Below are 17706 nucleotides of genomic sequence, written 5' to 3' on the forward strand. Positions count from 1 at the left end.
ATAAATTCTTTTTGAATTTATCCCAGTTTGAGTTCTTTAAAATTTGTAGGTCAATTTTTTTTTTTCCTCAGACTTGGGAAGTTTCTGTCCACTATTTCTTCAAATAAGTTATCCGCTTCTTTGCCTCTCTTCTTTCTGAGCTTCTCATAATGCATACATTGATAAGCTTGGTAGTTCTATAAATTTTTTAGTATATCTTTGCTTTTCTTCATTCCTTTTTTTTCATTTTGCTCCTCTGACTCAATTATATCCATGACCTGTCTTCAAGTTTATTCATTATTTCTTCTGCCTGATCAAGTCTGCTGTTGAATCCTTCTAATATTCAGTTATTTTATTTTTCAGTTCCAGAATTTCCTTTTAGTTCTATTTTATAGTTTATCTTTGTTGATATTCCATTGGTATATCATTTTCCTGATTTTGTTTACTTGTCTGTGTGTGTGTGTTGTTGATGTTTTTGTTTGTTAGTTTTTGTTTGTTTTTAGCTCATTGAGCATTTTTATAATAGTTATTTTAAATATTTTATCAGGCAGCTCATAGATCTGTGATTTTTTGGAGTCAGTTTCTGGAGTGTTATTTTATTTCTTATGATTGGGCTGAGTTTCCCTGCTTCTTCATATGCCTTGTAATGTTTTACTAGTATTCAGGCATTTTAAAAATAATCAGTCACCTCTCCCAGTCTTTATGAACTGTCTTTGTTTGGGGGAAGAACTTTATCATTCAGCCCAGACGCAGATTCTAGGACCTTTCAGATCTTTTCTGACCTCTTGTTCCCTTGGTGTCTGCCCATGGAACTGCAGGTTTAACATGCTGCTTACCTCTATTTTCAATGATTTCTAAACTCTGGTTCCAATCCTACCAGCACTCAGGCAAGATAGAAGCCAGTCTCTTGGGCTGCACTGAAGACAAGCCAGAATTATGATCCATAGTCTACTCTTCTGTTTCCATCCTGAGGGAGGACCCCCAATCTGGGGGCTGGGAGAAAAGTTTCCCTCTGTTTGCTTCATGCTATACCATATGGGGGAGGAATAGGAATGAGCATGCCAAACATCACAGGTTTTCCAACCTGTTTGGCTGGAATACAATGTTCTGGGTGCTCTGTCTTTGCAATTAGTCTCTAGCGTTTCACAGAGGTGTTCTGTTTCACATATTGCTGTTCACTTAGTGTCTCTCTGGGGTAAGTAGAGCCTGTAACTTTCTAATCTGCCACTTTACTGACCTTGTGTTTGTGTTTTGGGAAGTATTTTTATTTGTGGTTTGTGTCTGTTTCTTCTAGGTGCCATTTTCCAGTTTGTTTTGATCTCTGATTGCATCTAAGCTCTTAAGCTTCATAAGCTGTCTTTGAAACTTGCTTTATTCATCTGTTAATCTTTGCTATGTGTTTATATTTAAGAACGAGGGATTGTAAAGCTGATTAGAAACTGAGCGGGGAAATGCTTATCAACATTTGAGTTTACAGCTGAATGATAGACTGGGGTCCTGGCAACTTTACAGGAGGATCCCTAACTATCAATATAAACATCACTTATCTGGGGTTTTTCAATGTTTCCAGAGAATAATCTCTTTCTCCAAAAGATTGTCAAAGGAGATGGAATTTGGAACGAAGTCAGAATATGATCCTAACTGAAGATACTCTAGAAGCAGAATGGGGAAGAGAGCTGAGGGTCTGAAAAGCCTCATTCTTAGCTCACCTTTATCCCAGTCGTGAGTTGTTTAAAGTTTCTGAGTTCAGACTTTCTCTGGATTGGTTTCTGCTAAAGTAAACCTTAGGATTTCTGAAAGGCATAACAAGGAGTGCTTCATGGGAAAGGAAAGAGTAGGAAACCTGGAGGCCCAACTGCTCTGTATGGGACTTTCAGTCAATCTTCCTGTTTCTCTATTTTCATGACCTTTCTAACCCACCATTTTTATTACCTTTTGATCCAATGTTGAATTCATAGATTCTGCTGGGCCCACCTGGCTTATTCTCATTGGTGCTCACCTCATGCAAACTTCCTTTAAGTCAGCCACCACTTCTCCATCAGATTTCTCTATTCTAAACTTGTATTAAATACTTTCACTTGCTACTTCCCTTTTCCCTTTTCTATCTTTTTAGTAGTGTGTAGGGAAGAAAAAGAAATAAACATGCATGATAATCCGGATTTAATGTAAACCTTTTAAGTTTTCCACCAACATAAACATCTTTGCCTTTTAGTCTTATTTGATTTTGAAACTAATAATTCATTTATATTGTCATTTGTTTATTTACAACTAATGTTTTTAAGTGTTTACAATATGCCAAGCACCATTCTTAGCACCTAGGAATACAGTCCTAAATAAGGTATACAAGATTGTTGAGCTAAATTTTATTTTAGTGGGGCATTGGAGATAGATGATTAACAAAGGGAGAACATGCAATGAAATGTCAGATAGTGGTAATGGGGTATTGCATAAATGAAATCAGGAGAATATGATAAAGCATAATCAGATGGATACTTTGAATAGAGTGATCATAGATGTATTCTAAGAGCATGTCAGCCCAGGACTGTCAGAGAGAAGAGATGTATTGAAGAGGGAACAATAGATAAAAGATCCTGGAGTAGATATCTGGGGGATAAGCAGAAAGGCCAATATGGTAGGACCACATTAATCAAGGGAAGAGCTATCCGTAGTAGAATTGGAAAACAAGCAGGGGAGGAATTATCTTAGGCCAGGTAAGGAGTCTAAATTCTTTTTTAAACAAAATAGAAAGTGCTGTGTGGAAGTGTGACATGGCCCAATTTGTTTTATGCAAAGATCACTTCTGCTGTTCTGTTGATTGAAAAATGAGCAAATGAGGATGCTAAGAGTCAAATTAGCTGATAATGCTAAGACTAGGGTGATAGTGGGATAGGATTGATTTGTGAGAGGTTTTGCAAGCAGAGTCAACAGGACCTTTTGGTTCTGAAAAAGAGGGTATTCAAAGATGGCTGCTTGTTTCCTGTCTTGATCACCTGAAAGATGGTTGAGTCACTGACTTAAATAAGTAATACTAGGGAAGAAATAGGTCAGGGAAGGAGGAGTGCTAGATGACAACTTACGAGTCATACATGTTAGGTTTGCAAGGCCCACTAAAATTTTGAGTAGAGATTGAACACTGATTCCAGAGATGAGGAAGAGGTCAGCACTGACAATACAGACTTGGTAGTTAATGGCATAGAAATCACCTATGATAACAGAGGAACATAGAGATTCATTTCCAAGCCCCAAAGCATGTCTGTAGGTTTTCTTCCTGTTGCCTGAAATGTTTTTACAATATTATTTTCTGATTTACTATACCAGGGAAACTTTTCCAATTGCCACACATTCATCAATACCAGTATCTTCTCAGTTTCCTAACCTCAACACTTGGAAGTTGTTTTTATTTAATAACGTATAGATATTCTTTTGACATGACATCTTTTGGTTCTTTCTTCTTACTACTGGCTCAACATTTTCACTCATTATTCCAATTTCTACTTTGGTTGGGCTCTTTTAAGTCTATACTGCAATAGTACTACAAATAGCTGCTGGAAAAAAATAGTTCCTCAGACAGTTCTTTCTATTATAATTTATCCAAATTTGGAAACAAATTCTATGTAATCAAACTTTCTGTTTTGTTTTCAAGATTTTCCCCACTAGTTCATCAGTCTCTTATATGGCTTCTTTGCTCCAGCTATATATAGTATGTTTTCTGTGTTCAGCTAGAACATGACCCTTACTGCATTCTTCCCTTTTCCATATTACTCCCTCCACACAAATTGTCTTCCCACATCTTTTGTGTCTGAACTGGGAATCTAGTATTTATCAAAATATTGCAAAACTTCACTTTCTTCATGGATTTCCTCATACTTGATAGTTGACTGTTCATTCCATTACTTGCTGTTTCTAATATTTTGTATTCATACCTTTAGTCAGATTGAAAATTTATTTAATTACTTACTTTTGTACCGTTTCTTTTAAGTCAGCCCAGTGGCATAATCAATATTCCTCCTATATCATGCTTCCTGTAGGCATGCTAGATAAAATTAAGCATATCCAAATAAGAAGTTTCTTAAATTACATGCTCCTGTGTGTGATATGTAATATTTTATATATTTTAAATGTTTGCACATTATTTTAATTATTTTTTCTGCATTTTTTGTCCCCTTTATAGAAATAAGATGCTTCAATGTGGAGAGTGTCTCTTTTTTCTTTTGTATTAATCCCCATTGTGTCATATACATTACTTGATGCATAGCATAATTTATTTTTCAGCTCAGAGACTGTGTATTAAATCATTAGATTTTCAAAAATGAGGTTTAAAATTTGATATGAAGTTTAAAGATAGCTGTTACCTCTAAACTCTAGGAAAGAAATTGGAGCTTCCATAAAATACTATAAAGTCATATAAACATTAATTTCCTAAAAATTGTATTTTATATTAAAAGATCTTGATTGCCATTTTGACTGGCATGGTTTCTGAGGCCTACATTTACTAATACTGTGTACAGCGAGTACAGTGAAGTCTGCTCTTTAATGATTGAGGCAGCTGGCCACAAATCCTGTTTACAGCTCTTGGCATCCTAAATTACACTTATTAAGTAAACCACACAGAGATAGCAGTCTGAAAACTTATAGACTCTTAAAATAAATGCATTAGCACAGCTGTATCTTACATTATATCATGTTAGAGCTATAAGGCATTGTAGCTATTATGCTGTCCGTATCCTTACGTTGGACACGAGGAAAGTGAAGCCCAAGCTCATGTGTCTACAATTCAGCAGAAGCCAGGCCTCTCGACTTTTTCTCCAACACTGGCTTTACTGCATTCTGCCAAGATGGTATATATGAAATATAATATCAGTTTTTATGCCACAAAGTTTTGTATACTTGCAAAATACACAGCAAGTTTTTCTTTATTTTTTTTAATGTTCTATTTTATTTATTTATTTCTTTAGCGTTTGGGGAACAGTTGGCTTTTGGTTACATGAATAAGTTCTTTAGTGGTGATTTCTGAGATTTTGGTGCACCCATCACCCAAGCAGTGTACACTGTACCCAATGTGTAATCTGTTACCCCTCACCCCTCTCCTACCCTCTCCTTCTAGTCATTATATCATTCTTATGACTTTGCATCTTCATATCTTAACTCTCACTGATAAGTGAGAACATACAATATTTGGTTTTCCATTCCTGAGTTACTTCACTTAGAATAATGGTCTCCAATTCCATCCAGGTTGCTGCAAATGCCATTATTTTGTTCCTTTTTATAGTTGAGTAGTATTCCATGGTATATATATACCACATTTTCTTTATTCACTTGTTGGTTGATGAACATTTAGGCTGGTTCCATATTTTTGCTGCTGCAAATTGTGCTGCTATAAACATGCATGTGCAAGTGTTTTTGATAAAACAACTTCTTTTTCTCTGGGTAGATACCCAATAGTGGGATTTCTGGGTGAATGGTAGTTCTACTTTTAGTTCTTCAAGGAATCTTTGTACTGTTTTCCATAGTGGTTTTACTAGTTTACATTTCCACCAGGAGTGTAAAAATGTTCTCTTTTCACCACATGCATGCCAGTGTCTATTAGTTTTTGATTTTTTAATTATGGCCATTCTTGCAGGTGTAAAGTGGTACCTCATTGTGGGTTTAATTTGCATTTCCCAGATAATTAGTGATGTTGAGCATTTTCTTTTGTATTTTTGTTGGTCATTTGTATTTTCTATTGAGAATTGTCTGTTCATGTCTTTGTCCCACTTTTGGTGGGATTATTTTTTTTTTTCTAGCTAATTTGAGTTCCTTGTGGATTCTGAATATTAGTCCTTTGTGGGATGCATAGTTCACAAATAGTTTCTCCCACTCTGTGGGTTTTCTCTTTACTCTGATGATTATTTTGCTGTGTAGAAGCTTTTTTGTTTAATGAGGTTACATCTATTTTTCTCTGTTTTTGTTGCATTTGTTTTGGGGTTCTTGGTCATGAACTCTTCGCATAAACCAATGTGTAGAAGAGTTTTTATGATGTTATCTTCTAGAATTGTTATGGTTTCAGGTCTTAGATTTAAGGTTTTGATCCATCTTGAGTCGATTTTTGCTTAAGGTGAGAAATGAGGATCCAGTTTCATTCTTCTACATGTGACTTGCCAATTATTCCAGTACCATTTGTTGAATAGGGTGTCCTTTCCATACTTTATGTTTTTGTTTGCTTTGTTGAAGATCAGTTGGCTGTAGGTATTTGACTTTATTTCTGGGTTCTCTATTCTATTCCATTGGTGTATGTGCCTATTCTTACACCAGTACCATGCTGTTTTGGTAACCATAGCCTCGTGGTATAGTTTGAAGTCAGGTAATTTAATGCCTCTAGATTTCTTCTTTTTGCTTGGTTTTGCTTTGGCTATGCAGGCTGTTTTTTGGTTCCATATGAATTTTAGGATTGTTTCTTCTTATGTGAAAAATGATGATGGTATTTTGATAGGAATTGCATTGAATCTACAGATTGCTTTTGAAAATGCACAGCAAGTTTTTCTTTGGACTTCTGGGAAGTAGTGAATTCAAAGCCATAATTTGAGTTGCATTGATATTTAAAATGTGAATATGAGGATGGGAAGACATGTAGTGCATGTAATGATGGTAAATATTCTAAATAATGGTAGTCAAAGAAAAGTACAAAAACATATTTCAGTCATTAAGTTTTACTTTTTCTAGTAGAACTATATGTTATTATCAATCTTTTAACTTAAATGATTAAAATTTTTCCATTTTTTTTCCCCAGCTATATGTGGTCATTTGAGAAAGCTCACCTCAGCATGGTTCAGATAATTACAGGACAACTTGTTGAGTCCTTTGATGAAGAATTTAGAACTCTCTATGCCAGATCCTGTGTCCCCAGTTCATTTGCTCAGGAAGAATCAGCAAGGGTGAAGCATGGCAAAGCCCTCTGGGAAAATGGCACTTACCAGCATTCGATTTCTTCATTAGCATCTGTTTCCAGCCAAAGAAACCTTTTTGGTAGACAAGACAAGATTCATAAACTAGATTCTAGTTACTTCAAAAACAGAGGGATATATACTTTAAATGAACATGACAAATATAACATAAGAAGTCACAGATACAAACCTCATTTTGTTCCAAACTTTAATGGTCCAAACACAATACGTCAGTTCCAACCCAGTCAGATAAATGAAAATTGGAAAAGACATAGTTATGCTGGGGAACAGCCGGAAACAGTGCCATACCTCCTGCTTAATAGAGCTCTGAATAGAACCAATAATCCACCTGGTAATTGGAAAAAGCCATCTGATAGTCTCAGTGTGGCGTCCTCATCACGGGAAGGCTATGCAAGCCACCACAACGCACCCGCCCAGAGTTTTGCCAATCGGCTTGCACAGAGAAAAACAACAAATCTTGCAGACAGGAATTCAAATGTTCGGAGGTCTTTTAATGGAACAGATAACCATATCCGCTTTTTGCAACAACGAATGCCAACTCTTGAACATACCACAAAGTCATTCCTACGTAACTGGAGAATTGAATCCTACTTAAATGATCATTCAGAAGCTATACCAGACTCAAATGGATCAGCTTTAGGTGACCGATTTGAGGGCTATGATAATCCTGAGAATTTGAAGGCCAATGCCCTTTATACTCATTCTCGGCTTCGTTCCTCTTTAGTATTTAAACCCTCTTTACCTGAGCAAAAGGAAGTTAACAGTTGTACAACTGGCTCCTCAAATTCAACTATCATTGGTTCTCAGGGAAGTGAGACACCTAAAGAGGTCCCAGACACCCCTACAAATGTACAGCATTTGACAGACAAACCCTTGCCAGAATCAGTCCCCAAGCTTCCATTGCAGTCAGAGGCACCAAAAATGCACACCTTGCAGGTTCCTGAAAACCACTCAGTAGCCTTAAACCAAACTACAAATGGCCATACTGAATCAAATAACTATATATATACAACCTTGTGTGTAAATAAGCAGACAGAAAATCTAAAGAATCAACAGACTGAGAATCTACTTAAAAGGCGAAGTTTCCCATTATTTGACAACTCAAGAGCCAACTTAGATCCTGGAAATAGTAAGCATTATGTATATAGTACACTTACCAGGAATCGAGTTAGACAACCAGAAAAGCCCAAAGAAGATTTGCTGAAAAGTTCTAAAAGCATGCACAACGTGACTCATAACTTGGAGGAGGATGAGGAGGAAGTCACCAAGGAAAACCCTCCAAGTAGCACTACTACCAAGTCAATTTCCATTGCTGCTTTACTTGATGTGAATAAAGAGGAATCCAACAAAGAACTCACTTCAAAGAAGGAAGTTAAGGGTTCCCCAAGTTTTTTGAAGAAGGGGTCTCAGAAGTTAAGGTCATTACTTAGCCTTACCCCAGATAAGAAAGAAAATCTATCCAAAAATAAAGCACCTGCCTTTTATAGATTGTGTAGTAGCTCTGACACATTAGTTTCTGAGGGTGAAGAAAATCAAAAACCAAAGAAATCAGACACAAAAGTTGATTCATCTCCTAGAAGAAAACATTCTTCCTCATTGAATTCTCAATGCAGCATCCACAAGAGTAAGGAAGATGTAACAATTAGTCCATCTCAAGAGATAAATGCTCCATCAGATGAAAATAAAAGAACACCTTCTCCAGGTCCAGTTGAAAGCAAGTTGTTGGAAAGAGCAGGAGATGCCTCTGCCCCAAGATTTAACACTGAACAGATCCAATACCGAGACTCAAGGGAGATTAATGCAGTTGTTACTCCTGAAAGAAGACCAACTTCTTCTCCAAGGCCAACTTCCAATGAGCTTCTACGATCTCATTCAACTGATAGGCGTGTTTACAGTCGTTTTGAGCCGTTTTGTAAGATTGAGAGCTCTATTCAGCCAACAAGCAACATGCCAAATACCAGTATAAATCGCCCAGAAATAAAATCTGCGACTGTGAGCAACAGTTATGGCAGGTCTAGTCCAATGCTTAATTACAACACTGGTGTTTATCGCTCGTATCAACCCAATGAGAACAAGTTTCGAGGATTTATGCAAAAGTTTGGAAACTTTATACACAAAAATAAATAGCTATTGAAATGCAAAATGAATGAGGCTATAAATATTTGTCCCAAGAAAATTGTGGACAGTCTTTGTAACATGCCAATAGATTTTCCTAAGGACAGAATTATGGGTATGATATCTATGTTTACCAGTGTCCTTGTATAAAGTTATTTTTCTGTGTGATAAAGTTAGGGTCTGCTGTAGATAGAATTTCTCTGTAAACACATGATTTGTAAGTGGTAATGGTAAAAATAACAGGTGTATTTAAATCATTTTCTTTAGACTGAAGATTTTAAGTCTTACTTAGAAACTTTCGTGGATGATGTATGGTGTATGGATTTTAACCATTTCCTTTTAAAAAGGTCATACTACCCTCAGTAACCCTTTATAATATGTCTTTATAATATTTTCATATCTTCAAAAATATAAGCAAATGGGACAAAGCCTTTTTCTAAGATTAACTTTAAATTCTACAGGATAACTTGTTATATTTTATTAATATTAATTTTTCTCTGTTGCATTGTACAGCTGTTTGGGCAACAGCAGTACCTTTTAAACTTTTTTTTTTTTTTTTTTTTTTTTTGCCTGAAGTGTTTGCAAAGTATCAGCCTCATGTAGTAGAATGACATTCGTAGGAATTTATTTTCCTAAGCCTTTGAAAACGGTCTGGGATGTGCTTCTCTCTACACTGGACCCAGGGAGCTGTCCCCCTCTTACCCATAGGCTGCTGATTTTTTATAGTCATTCCTTACTTCACATTTAGAACAAACCAGTAGGAATTTAGAAAATCTGAATGGATTCCCCCTCCTTTTTCTTTTGTGTAAAAGCTTTTAGAAATGTAAATTTCTGCCTAAATTTTTGTCAGATTGGCATGACAATGCGAAGGGGTCCTTCTTGCGAAAATTCTTGCTCCTTTTTTTTTCTCTTTTGAGATGGAGTCTTGCTCTGTCTCCCAGGCTACAGTGCAGTGGCATGATCTTGGCTCACTGCAACCTCTGCCTCCCCAGTTCAAACAATTCTCCTGCCTCAGCCTCCTGAGTAGCTGGGATTACAGGTGCACACCACCACACCTGGCTAATTTTTGTATTTTCAGTAGAGACAGGATTTCACTATGTTGGCCAGGCTAGTCTTGAACTCCTGACCTCATGATCTGCCTGCCTCGGCCTCCCAAAGTGCTGGGATTACAGGTCTTGCTCTTCTTTAAGTTGTGCCAAATATTATATGACTGCATAGTGTTTTTGTAAGAATATCATTGGGAAAATGAAAAGTTGTACTGGGCTAGTTCGTCCATGATTTGAGGATGATATTCAGATTATAAGATACCCTTTGTCTTTCTTACAGTAATGAAGTATAAGCTCCATATCTGTTCCAGAGACTTTAACTTGACTTTGCTTCATTCACAAAGAACAGAATTCAAGAAGCAATGCATCCTGTGAGAAGTGTGAAGTGTTTTTACATCACTTTAAATATATTACTTAATACATTATAAGTTGCTGTGTGGAGCAGTATACTGTTGTTTTAAAAATGGAAGATTCAGACAAATTTTTATAAGTATCTCATTAAAATAATTAAAATAATGGTATAAAATATCTATGTCATTAAAATAATTTTCCATAGTGTTTAGAAACCATGAAAAAGAAAACATAGCAGGAGAAAATATGACAGGAAAAGAAAACATAGCAGGAGAAAATATGACAGGAAAAGAAAACCTAACAAAGCCCCGAACCCACAGTTAACCAAACTAGACTGACTTTGTTATTACCCATTCTTTGTTAGTATTGGATGGGGAATTAGGATAATGAGCCATTAGGCAGTTCTGAAATGGAAAGCCCTGAAATTTAGTGCAATGTAACTTTAAAATTGAAATTATATAAAGAGTAGAAGTTTAATCATGTTTAATTACAACCAAAAGCCTATTGCCTTTTTGTACAGAAATTTCCTTAATTTCAGGAAATATAGATAGCTTATGGAAACATCCTTTTAAATAGTTCCTGAGCTCTTCCTCTTAAGTGGAATTGAGGAGTACAGAATACTTTATTTCATCATCCCCTGACAGGTAACTTACGCTTTTGCACAGCAGATTTACTTTTCTCTGCGTTTTTTAAAAATTGTTTTTCTTGCATCTTTTTTCTTCAAAAATATCTATATTTGAGAATATGTACATAGCAACTTTCCAAAGTCTCTGTGGCCAAGAAACTCTCCAGGGATAAGACTGAGCAAGAATATAATACTTCAAAAAATTTACAGCTACTGTTTAAGTTTTAAACAGACACCACCACAGTTTGTGGATGAAATAGTTTTAGGCCATATACTTTCTGTCTTTTTCTCCCCATATTAATATTGGGGGACAGATAATATCACTTTGATGTACATTGATATTAAAGTTTGGTAATGCAGTTTTTACTCTATATGTAATACTGTACATTAGTTTTTAAGCAGAAACACAAGAAAATGGGTATAATTTCAAAGTAGTTCTTGGCAGATGGCTAGAGAATACTGTAAGTGACCCTGTATCCCAAATACGCAGATATCCCTCTATTACAAGTTTGGGATTAGCCATAATTCTGATAGGGCGTGTTCAGATATGGGGATATGTTGTCAGTCTACACTTGTGGAAGCAAATATCTTGTTTAATCAAGATGATGTCTAGTGTCATCTAGATAAACAATGCAAAAAGTTTAATTCTGGCTGAATTCAGCTTTACTCAAGATCCACATATTCAAGTATCGTTCCACAGATATCTCTGTGTTCTGTGAATATCTGTTGATTCTTAATGTGCCTGTGGCTAAGGGATGCAAACTAGAATTGTTTTACACTGACTATATGTGTGACATGTACAATGCTGTTTTTTTTTAAATAGCTTTATCATGATATTCAGATAGATTCTGGGTTCTAGAATATTTAAAACAAAAAGGATAAAATGATAAACCAAAGAGTCAACTTGTTAACTTTTCTTTTTTAAGAGATGGGTTCTCGCTTGTATGCCCAGCCTGGACTCCAACTCCTGGGCCCAAGCAATCCTCCAGCCTCAGGTTCCTGAGTAGCTCAACATTTTATATATGTACGATGTTATAAAGAAATATTCTTCCAAATGAACTTCTGTTTTTAGATCAATAAATGAATAATAAATTATTTTGTACAAACATCAATATATTGTAAGCTGTTGTTTTTTTAATCTTCATACTCTGCATTTCTGCATTCAAGCTCAGTCTTTCACCTAGTTATTCTAATCAGGAATTTAGATGTGGACATATTTTTAAATATTTCTTCATGAACTTTGAAATCATCTTTAAAATATTATTTTGATTAGCAATTATATTTCATATAGTAATTTATTCATATTTGAAATTCAGTGGCAATTCTCTTCCTTTAAGTGAAATATTATATATCCACGTTCTCTTTAGTTCTGTTATTACTGTAATATAGTGGTTACTTTAAATAATTTTTACTTTTTTTTTTTTTTGAGATGAAGTCTTGCCCTGTCACCTAGGTTGGAGTGCAGTGGCACCATCTCGGCTCACTGCCACCTCCGCCTCCTGAGTTCAGGCAATTCTCCTACCTTAGCCTCCTGAGTAGCTGGGATTAAAGGCACCTGCCACCTAATTTTTGTACTTTTAGTAGAGATGAGCTTTCACCATGTTGGCCAGGCTGCTCTCCACCTCCTGACCTCAAGTAATCCGCCCCCACTTGAGCTCCCAAAGTACTGGCATTACAGGCATGAGCCACTGTTCCTGGCCTAATTTTTACTTTAAAAGATAGAGAATCTTTAAAAAAGAAAAAAAAAAAAATGATGGCTGACTTCTGTATAACTTCATAGCATTTGGTTTGAGTAAAATATTCTAAATGTGCATTTGTATTAGTGACATTAAGTTACAGTCTGAGAATTAGTGAATTAAGACTCAGAATTTATTAGAAAAAATATCCTTTTTATCACAGATTATGAAGTAGTTGAAATAGTGTGTATTGCAAATTAAAAATTGTGTCCTTTTAAAGGCAAATGTGCTTTTTAACTAGTTAATTATAATGAATGGTAGAACAAATGGTAGAATAAATTAATCATAAGTGCCAATGTTTAAGAAAAGCCTAGTTCAGTTAGCATAGTAAGGGAAATGGATAAGACTTCACTTTTGTGGCCATCTGAAAGGGAAGTTATCAATAGGTTCAGTTGGTTTAAGGAGTCAAAGACCATCTTGAGTAATTGGACCTGGGAAAGATGGAAGGGCATTGAAGGGGATATATGTGTATCCTGTCCAGGGAAACACTTGACGTAAGGGGAATTACCTGAGCTTCAAGCAGTGAGAAACACAAGCAAGAGATATACAGAGGAATATTTCTGAGTTAACAAAGGGTTAGTATGTTAAGTTTGGACATTTCTCCTATAATATGAATGTTTCAACAATCTGGCTGATTCATTTAACAGTTATACTGGGGACCTACTTTGTTCCAAGTATGTAGGTTATAGTAGGCTTTTGATGGAAAAAATAAAAATTTAAAAAAAAAAAAAAGGTTGTCTGGATAATCAGGATAATCAGAGGCTGCCAGCAAGTTTTCATACATGTTTTAAGAATACCCCAACTTACAGCAAAAGCCTGTGTTACTTGAGGGGTATTTGTCCTAACTTGTTACTTAATGTACTCCTAGTGCCTAAAAAAGGGTGCAATAAAAGATACCTGATAAATACTTGATGTGTGAATCCAGTCATTTCCTTAGCTGCAGTTAGGAAAATATAATAGTCCATTAATATCCATACATTAAAATAGGCATTTTATAACTACCTGAACAGGCATTTGTATTAGAAGATGTAGATAGGTTAATGCAGCAAGGGTGCTAGGTTAAACTTCAGCCACATTAACCCTAGAATCTGGGCATCTTTAAAGACCCGGAAGTACTGGTCTTCCTAGCATATATTTTTGTGCAGGAAAGAAAACCCCTGATGAATTCATCTTGAAGGAAAAAAGAGTAGAGCTCAACAAATCAAGTTCAAAGGCAATTGGTACATGAGGGAAGGGAGTGGTGATTTTGTGTTAGTCCTTTAGATTTTCAGCTACCATAGGCAGGTTGTATGGGAACCGTAATTGAAGAATGGCTCCTCTAAAATCTGTATAGTGAGGACAGCCTGGTGTCAGTAGTGACAGCAGCGAGCACCTTCACTGAGGACCTCAGAATACTCGACCTCTTGCTTTCAATAGCAGCCCTTGTGCTATTGTTGAAAGGTTGTAACAACTGCAGACACAATATACAAAATTTGACTTTGACAGAATGATCACTATTTTACTTTCATTAGAAAGGTAAATTTAGAGTCGGGCATGGTGGTGCATGCCTGTAGTTCCATCTACTCGGGAGGCTGAGGAATTGCTTGAACCTGGAAGGCCCAGGTTGCAGTGATCCAAGATCGCGCCACTGCACTCCAGCCTAGGTGAGTGAGCAAGACTCCATCTGAAAAAAGAGGTAAATTTTTAAAAAGTCCAACAACAAAACCTTTTATCAGGGATTTGTTTTAGAAAACAACATTCAGTGTATATTTTAATTTTAGTGTATTTTGCCTCTAAATTTCTTTTTAGCATTTTAATAATCTGTATGTGTCTCAATTCGATTGGCAGATTCAGTTAGACTCAATAGCCTACATTTCAGAAAGAAACTTATTTTTTCTTATTGTTTGTGTATTTTTGGTTTGCGTGTTGGTTGCTTTACACATTACCAAAATTTAATATTAGTTAACCGCTAAGGCTAAGTCAGATAGTTATTAAGTATTCTAGTTAATTGGGATCTACCATAAAGCTAAGAACTAAATGTATTTCTATAAGTGGAAAGTCTAAAATACTTGAAGTTTGATTTCTTGTTTTTCTTCTTCAAGCAGAATATGATGTTGTTTTTTGAAGACAGAAGGAAATTGTTATGTATTTTGCTAATTCAAGTATGAAAAAATATTTTGCTTCGCAAAGCATTTACAAAATGTGTTTCATGTGACACAAAATTAAACAATACTGGCTACACCATGTGCTTTCACAGTGCTTGACACAGGGAAGGGACTTAATAAGTGCTGATCTCATTTGATTTTCAGAGGAAGGATTTGAGAGAGATTTTCCATTATAAGTTAAGGCAAAAGACATTGTTTTGAAAATAAAATTACATAGAAATGGAAAAAAGAGCACAGAGCAGGTGAAAGGCCTAATGTTACTTCTACCTTCTGGTAACTCACTTTTTGACACTAAACTTATTTGTACTTGGTTTCCTTCATATGAAATAAAACATTGTATTTTACTTTATGAAAATATGTAAATATTAAAGACATCTATCTTACAAGTTGTGCCCCTTTGAAAGGGGCACAAGGCAAATATTACCATATATCATCATCCCTCTTGCATTGTTTGTCTACTTAGGTAAAAACAGTAATAATATTTAAATTCTTAGTAGTTCTCTTCACTGGACTCAGAGTTTAGCAAAAGGGTAGATTTCCAGATGCTGGAATTAAAACTAAGTATTTGAGAGTAAAATATAATTAAAAATGTCATCTAGATTAAATGTTTATGTATGAGCTTTAAGGCCCATATAATCAGAGGTCAGAGACTGGCTGGAACAGAGTGATTTAGAGGTAGAGCATGCCAGTAGCAGGTGCTGCTCCTAGTGCCCCCAAGATTGGACGTGTTCTGATGCAGCCACCCTGTGACATGCGTAGAGTAACAATGACTCCATCAGTCAGAATGACAGAACCCATTTCTTATTGTTGGAATCCTACAGACAATGATTTTCAGAGACTGTAAAATATTTTAATACCTAATAAACCTGGGAAGTTATTTTTAAGTTATCTTTATCTAATGTCAGGCAATTACTAGAATGAGATTCTATGAACTTTCTACCACAATAGCAACACATCTGAGTTTAGTTAATGGCAAAATCTGTGTTTAAAGATGGCAACCAGGATTGATTATTATACGTACTACATGATAGATTTTAGATTAGTTACAAACTTTTCCATGTTATACTCCATATTGACTCATCAAATTCATGCAAGGCTTTTTTTCCCCCATAATATTACTTGATGTATATAATCAAAAACTACTTATAGGTCATTTTTTTTCAAGTGCTTACCCAATTATTTTCCATTTACACCTAGACGTTATCTTGTTCTTATTTCTCCCTAGACCACGGTAATACATTACAGAGCTAGGATGAGTTGGGTTTTTTTTTTTTTTTTTTTTTTTTTTGAGATGGAGTTTCACTCTTGTTGCCCAAGCTAGGGTGCAATGGCAATATCTTGGCTCACTACAACCTCCACCTCCCGGGTTCAAGCAATTCTGCCTCAGTCTCCTGAATAGCTGAGATTACAGGCATGTGCCACCATGCCCGGCTATTTTTTTGTATTTTTAGTAGAAACGGGGTTTCTCCATGTTAGCGCACTGGTCTTGAACTCCTGACCTCAGGTAATCTGCCCGCCTCGGCCTCCCAAAGTGCTGGGATTACAGGTGTGAGCCACCGTGCCCGGCCGATGAGTTGGTATTTTAATTCAATATGCATACTGTCAAACTAGCTAGCACACATCAAACACTGTCTTCAAAATTATGGGGTACAGGCCTCAAGTACCTTAAAACACATCTATAGAAATAATGTAAATACATAAGAACAATTATTGAAGGGTTAGAGATTATAACACAAAGTATAGGTTAAATGTATTCATTTTTATCAAGCTTTATTATTCTTAAATGTAGTAATGTAGATAATATCTATTAAATAATTCAAAAACTGATTTGTCAATATTTAGATGCGTATATGGCTTGCTAATATCAAGAACTTAGTGGTACTCAGTTTTTCATTTTCAATATATTTATTTGACCAGTTAAAATTGATTTGAGGCTTGAGAATAAGTCTGAGGTAAAACATTTATTTTATCAGTTAAAATAAGTTTGAAACTTGAAAACAGGTTTGAGGAAGTATACTTATTTGATCAGTTAAAATAGATTTGAGAGTCCAACTAAGTTGGAGGGGCAAAAAATAAAGGCAGTTCAGTGGGACTGCATAAGATGCAACAGTATCACTAACTGGTCCAATATAAAAAATGTTTATTATTTGTTAATGGCACATCCCAGGAGGCCTAGCTTGTACCATAGAAAACAAATGATATGGGTAAAAGCAAGTGTATTTATTAATAAAAACAGAATGGCATTTAACTTTTTTAATCAGAAAAAAATGGACTGTACAAATAAAATCTAAGGAGTGACTTGGGATGCCTAGAGAATATAGGAAACTGGAATTTCTCTGTAATTGCAAAGCTAAAAAACAATCCGAATGTAGCACTAGAAAGTCCAGCAAAACAAAGAGAATTGCAGATGATTTTACACAGAACAGAACACAGGTAAGGGTGAACGTTCAGGAAGACTCTTTTTATGCTAGGGTCAAGTTTAAATAAAGGATACAGTTTAATCATCTGGGACAATATTGTTGACAATATTGCTTATTGTTTTATCTTTAAATATATAGAGTCAGAAAAAAAATTTTTGAAGGAAGGACAATACATGAAATCAAGCATAACTTTGTCCATAATGTGTCTCAGTCTTCAACTGTTGAGACCAACCCCAGAAAACTCTTCTGCCGCAGACTTTATGATGAGAACCATGTGATGAAATTAGAGTAACATTAGGGAGATGCTTAAAAGATTAGGAGCTTTATGAGAAGGTTAATATTTAATATG

At 35.5% G+C, this 17706-nt stretch overlaps 1 protein-coding gene across 1 annotated transcript in view; it reads left to right on the forward strand.

The window, feature by feature from the left end:
- Nucleotides 1-10010, forward strand: part of LOC116275296 (protein FAM83B) — a 96391-nt gene extending 86381 nt beyond the window's left edge. Inside the window, exon 5 of the mRNA XM_031667139.1 lies at nt 6746-10010. Within this exon, the coding sequence (XP_031522999.1) occupies nt 6746-9047 (2302 nt within the window). The 3' untranslated portion in view covers nt 9048-10010. The remainder of the gene's footprint in view (nt 1-6745) is intronic.
- The last annotated feature ends 7696 nt before the right edge of the window (nt 10011-17706 follow it).

Source organism: Papio anubis, chromosome 6 (assembly GCF_008728515.1).
Source record: "Papio anubis isolate 15944 chromosome 6, Panubis1.0, whole genome shotgun sequence".
NCBI classification, from domain to species: Eukaryota; Metazoa; Chordata; class Mammalia; order Primates; family Cercopithecidae; genus Papio; species Papio anubis.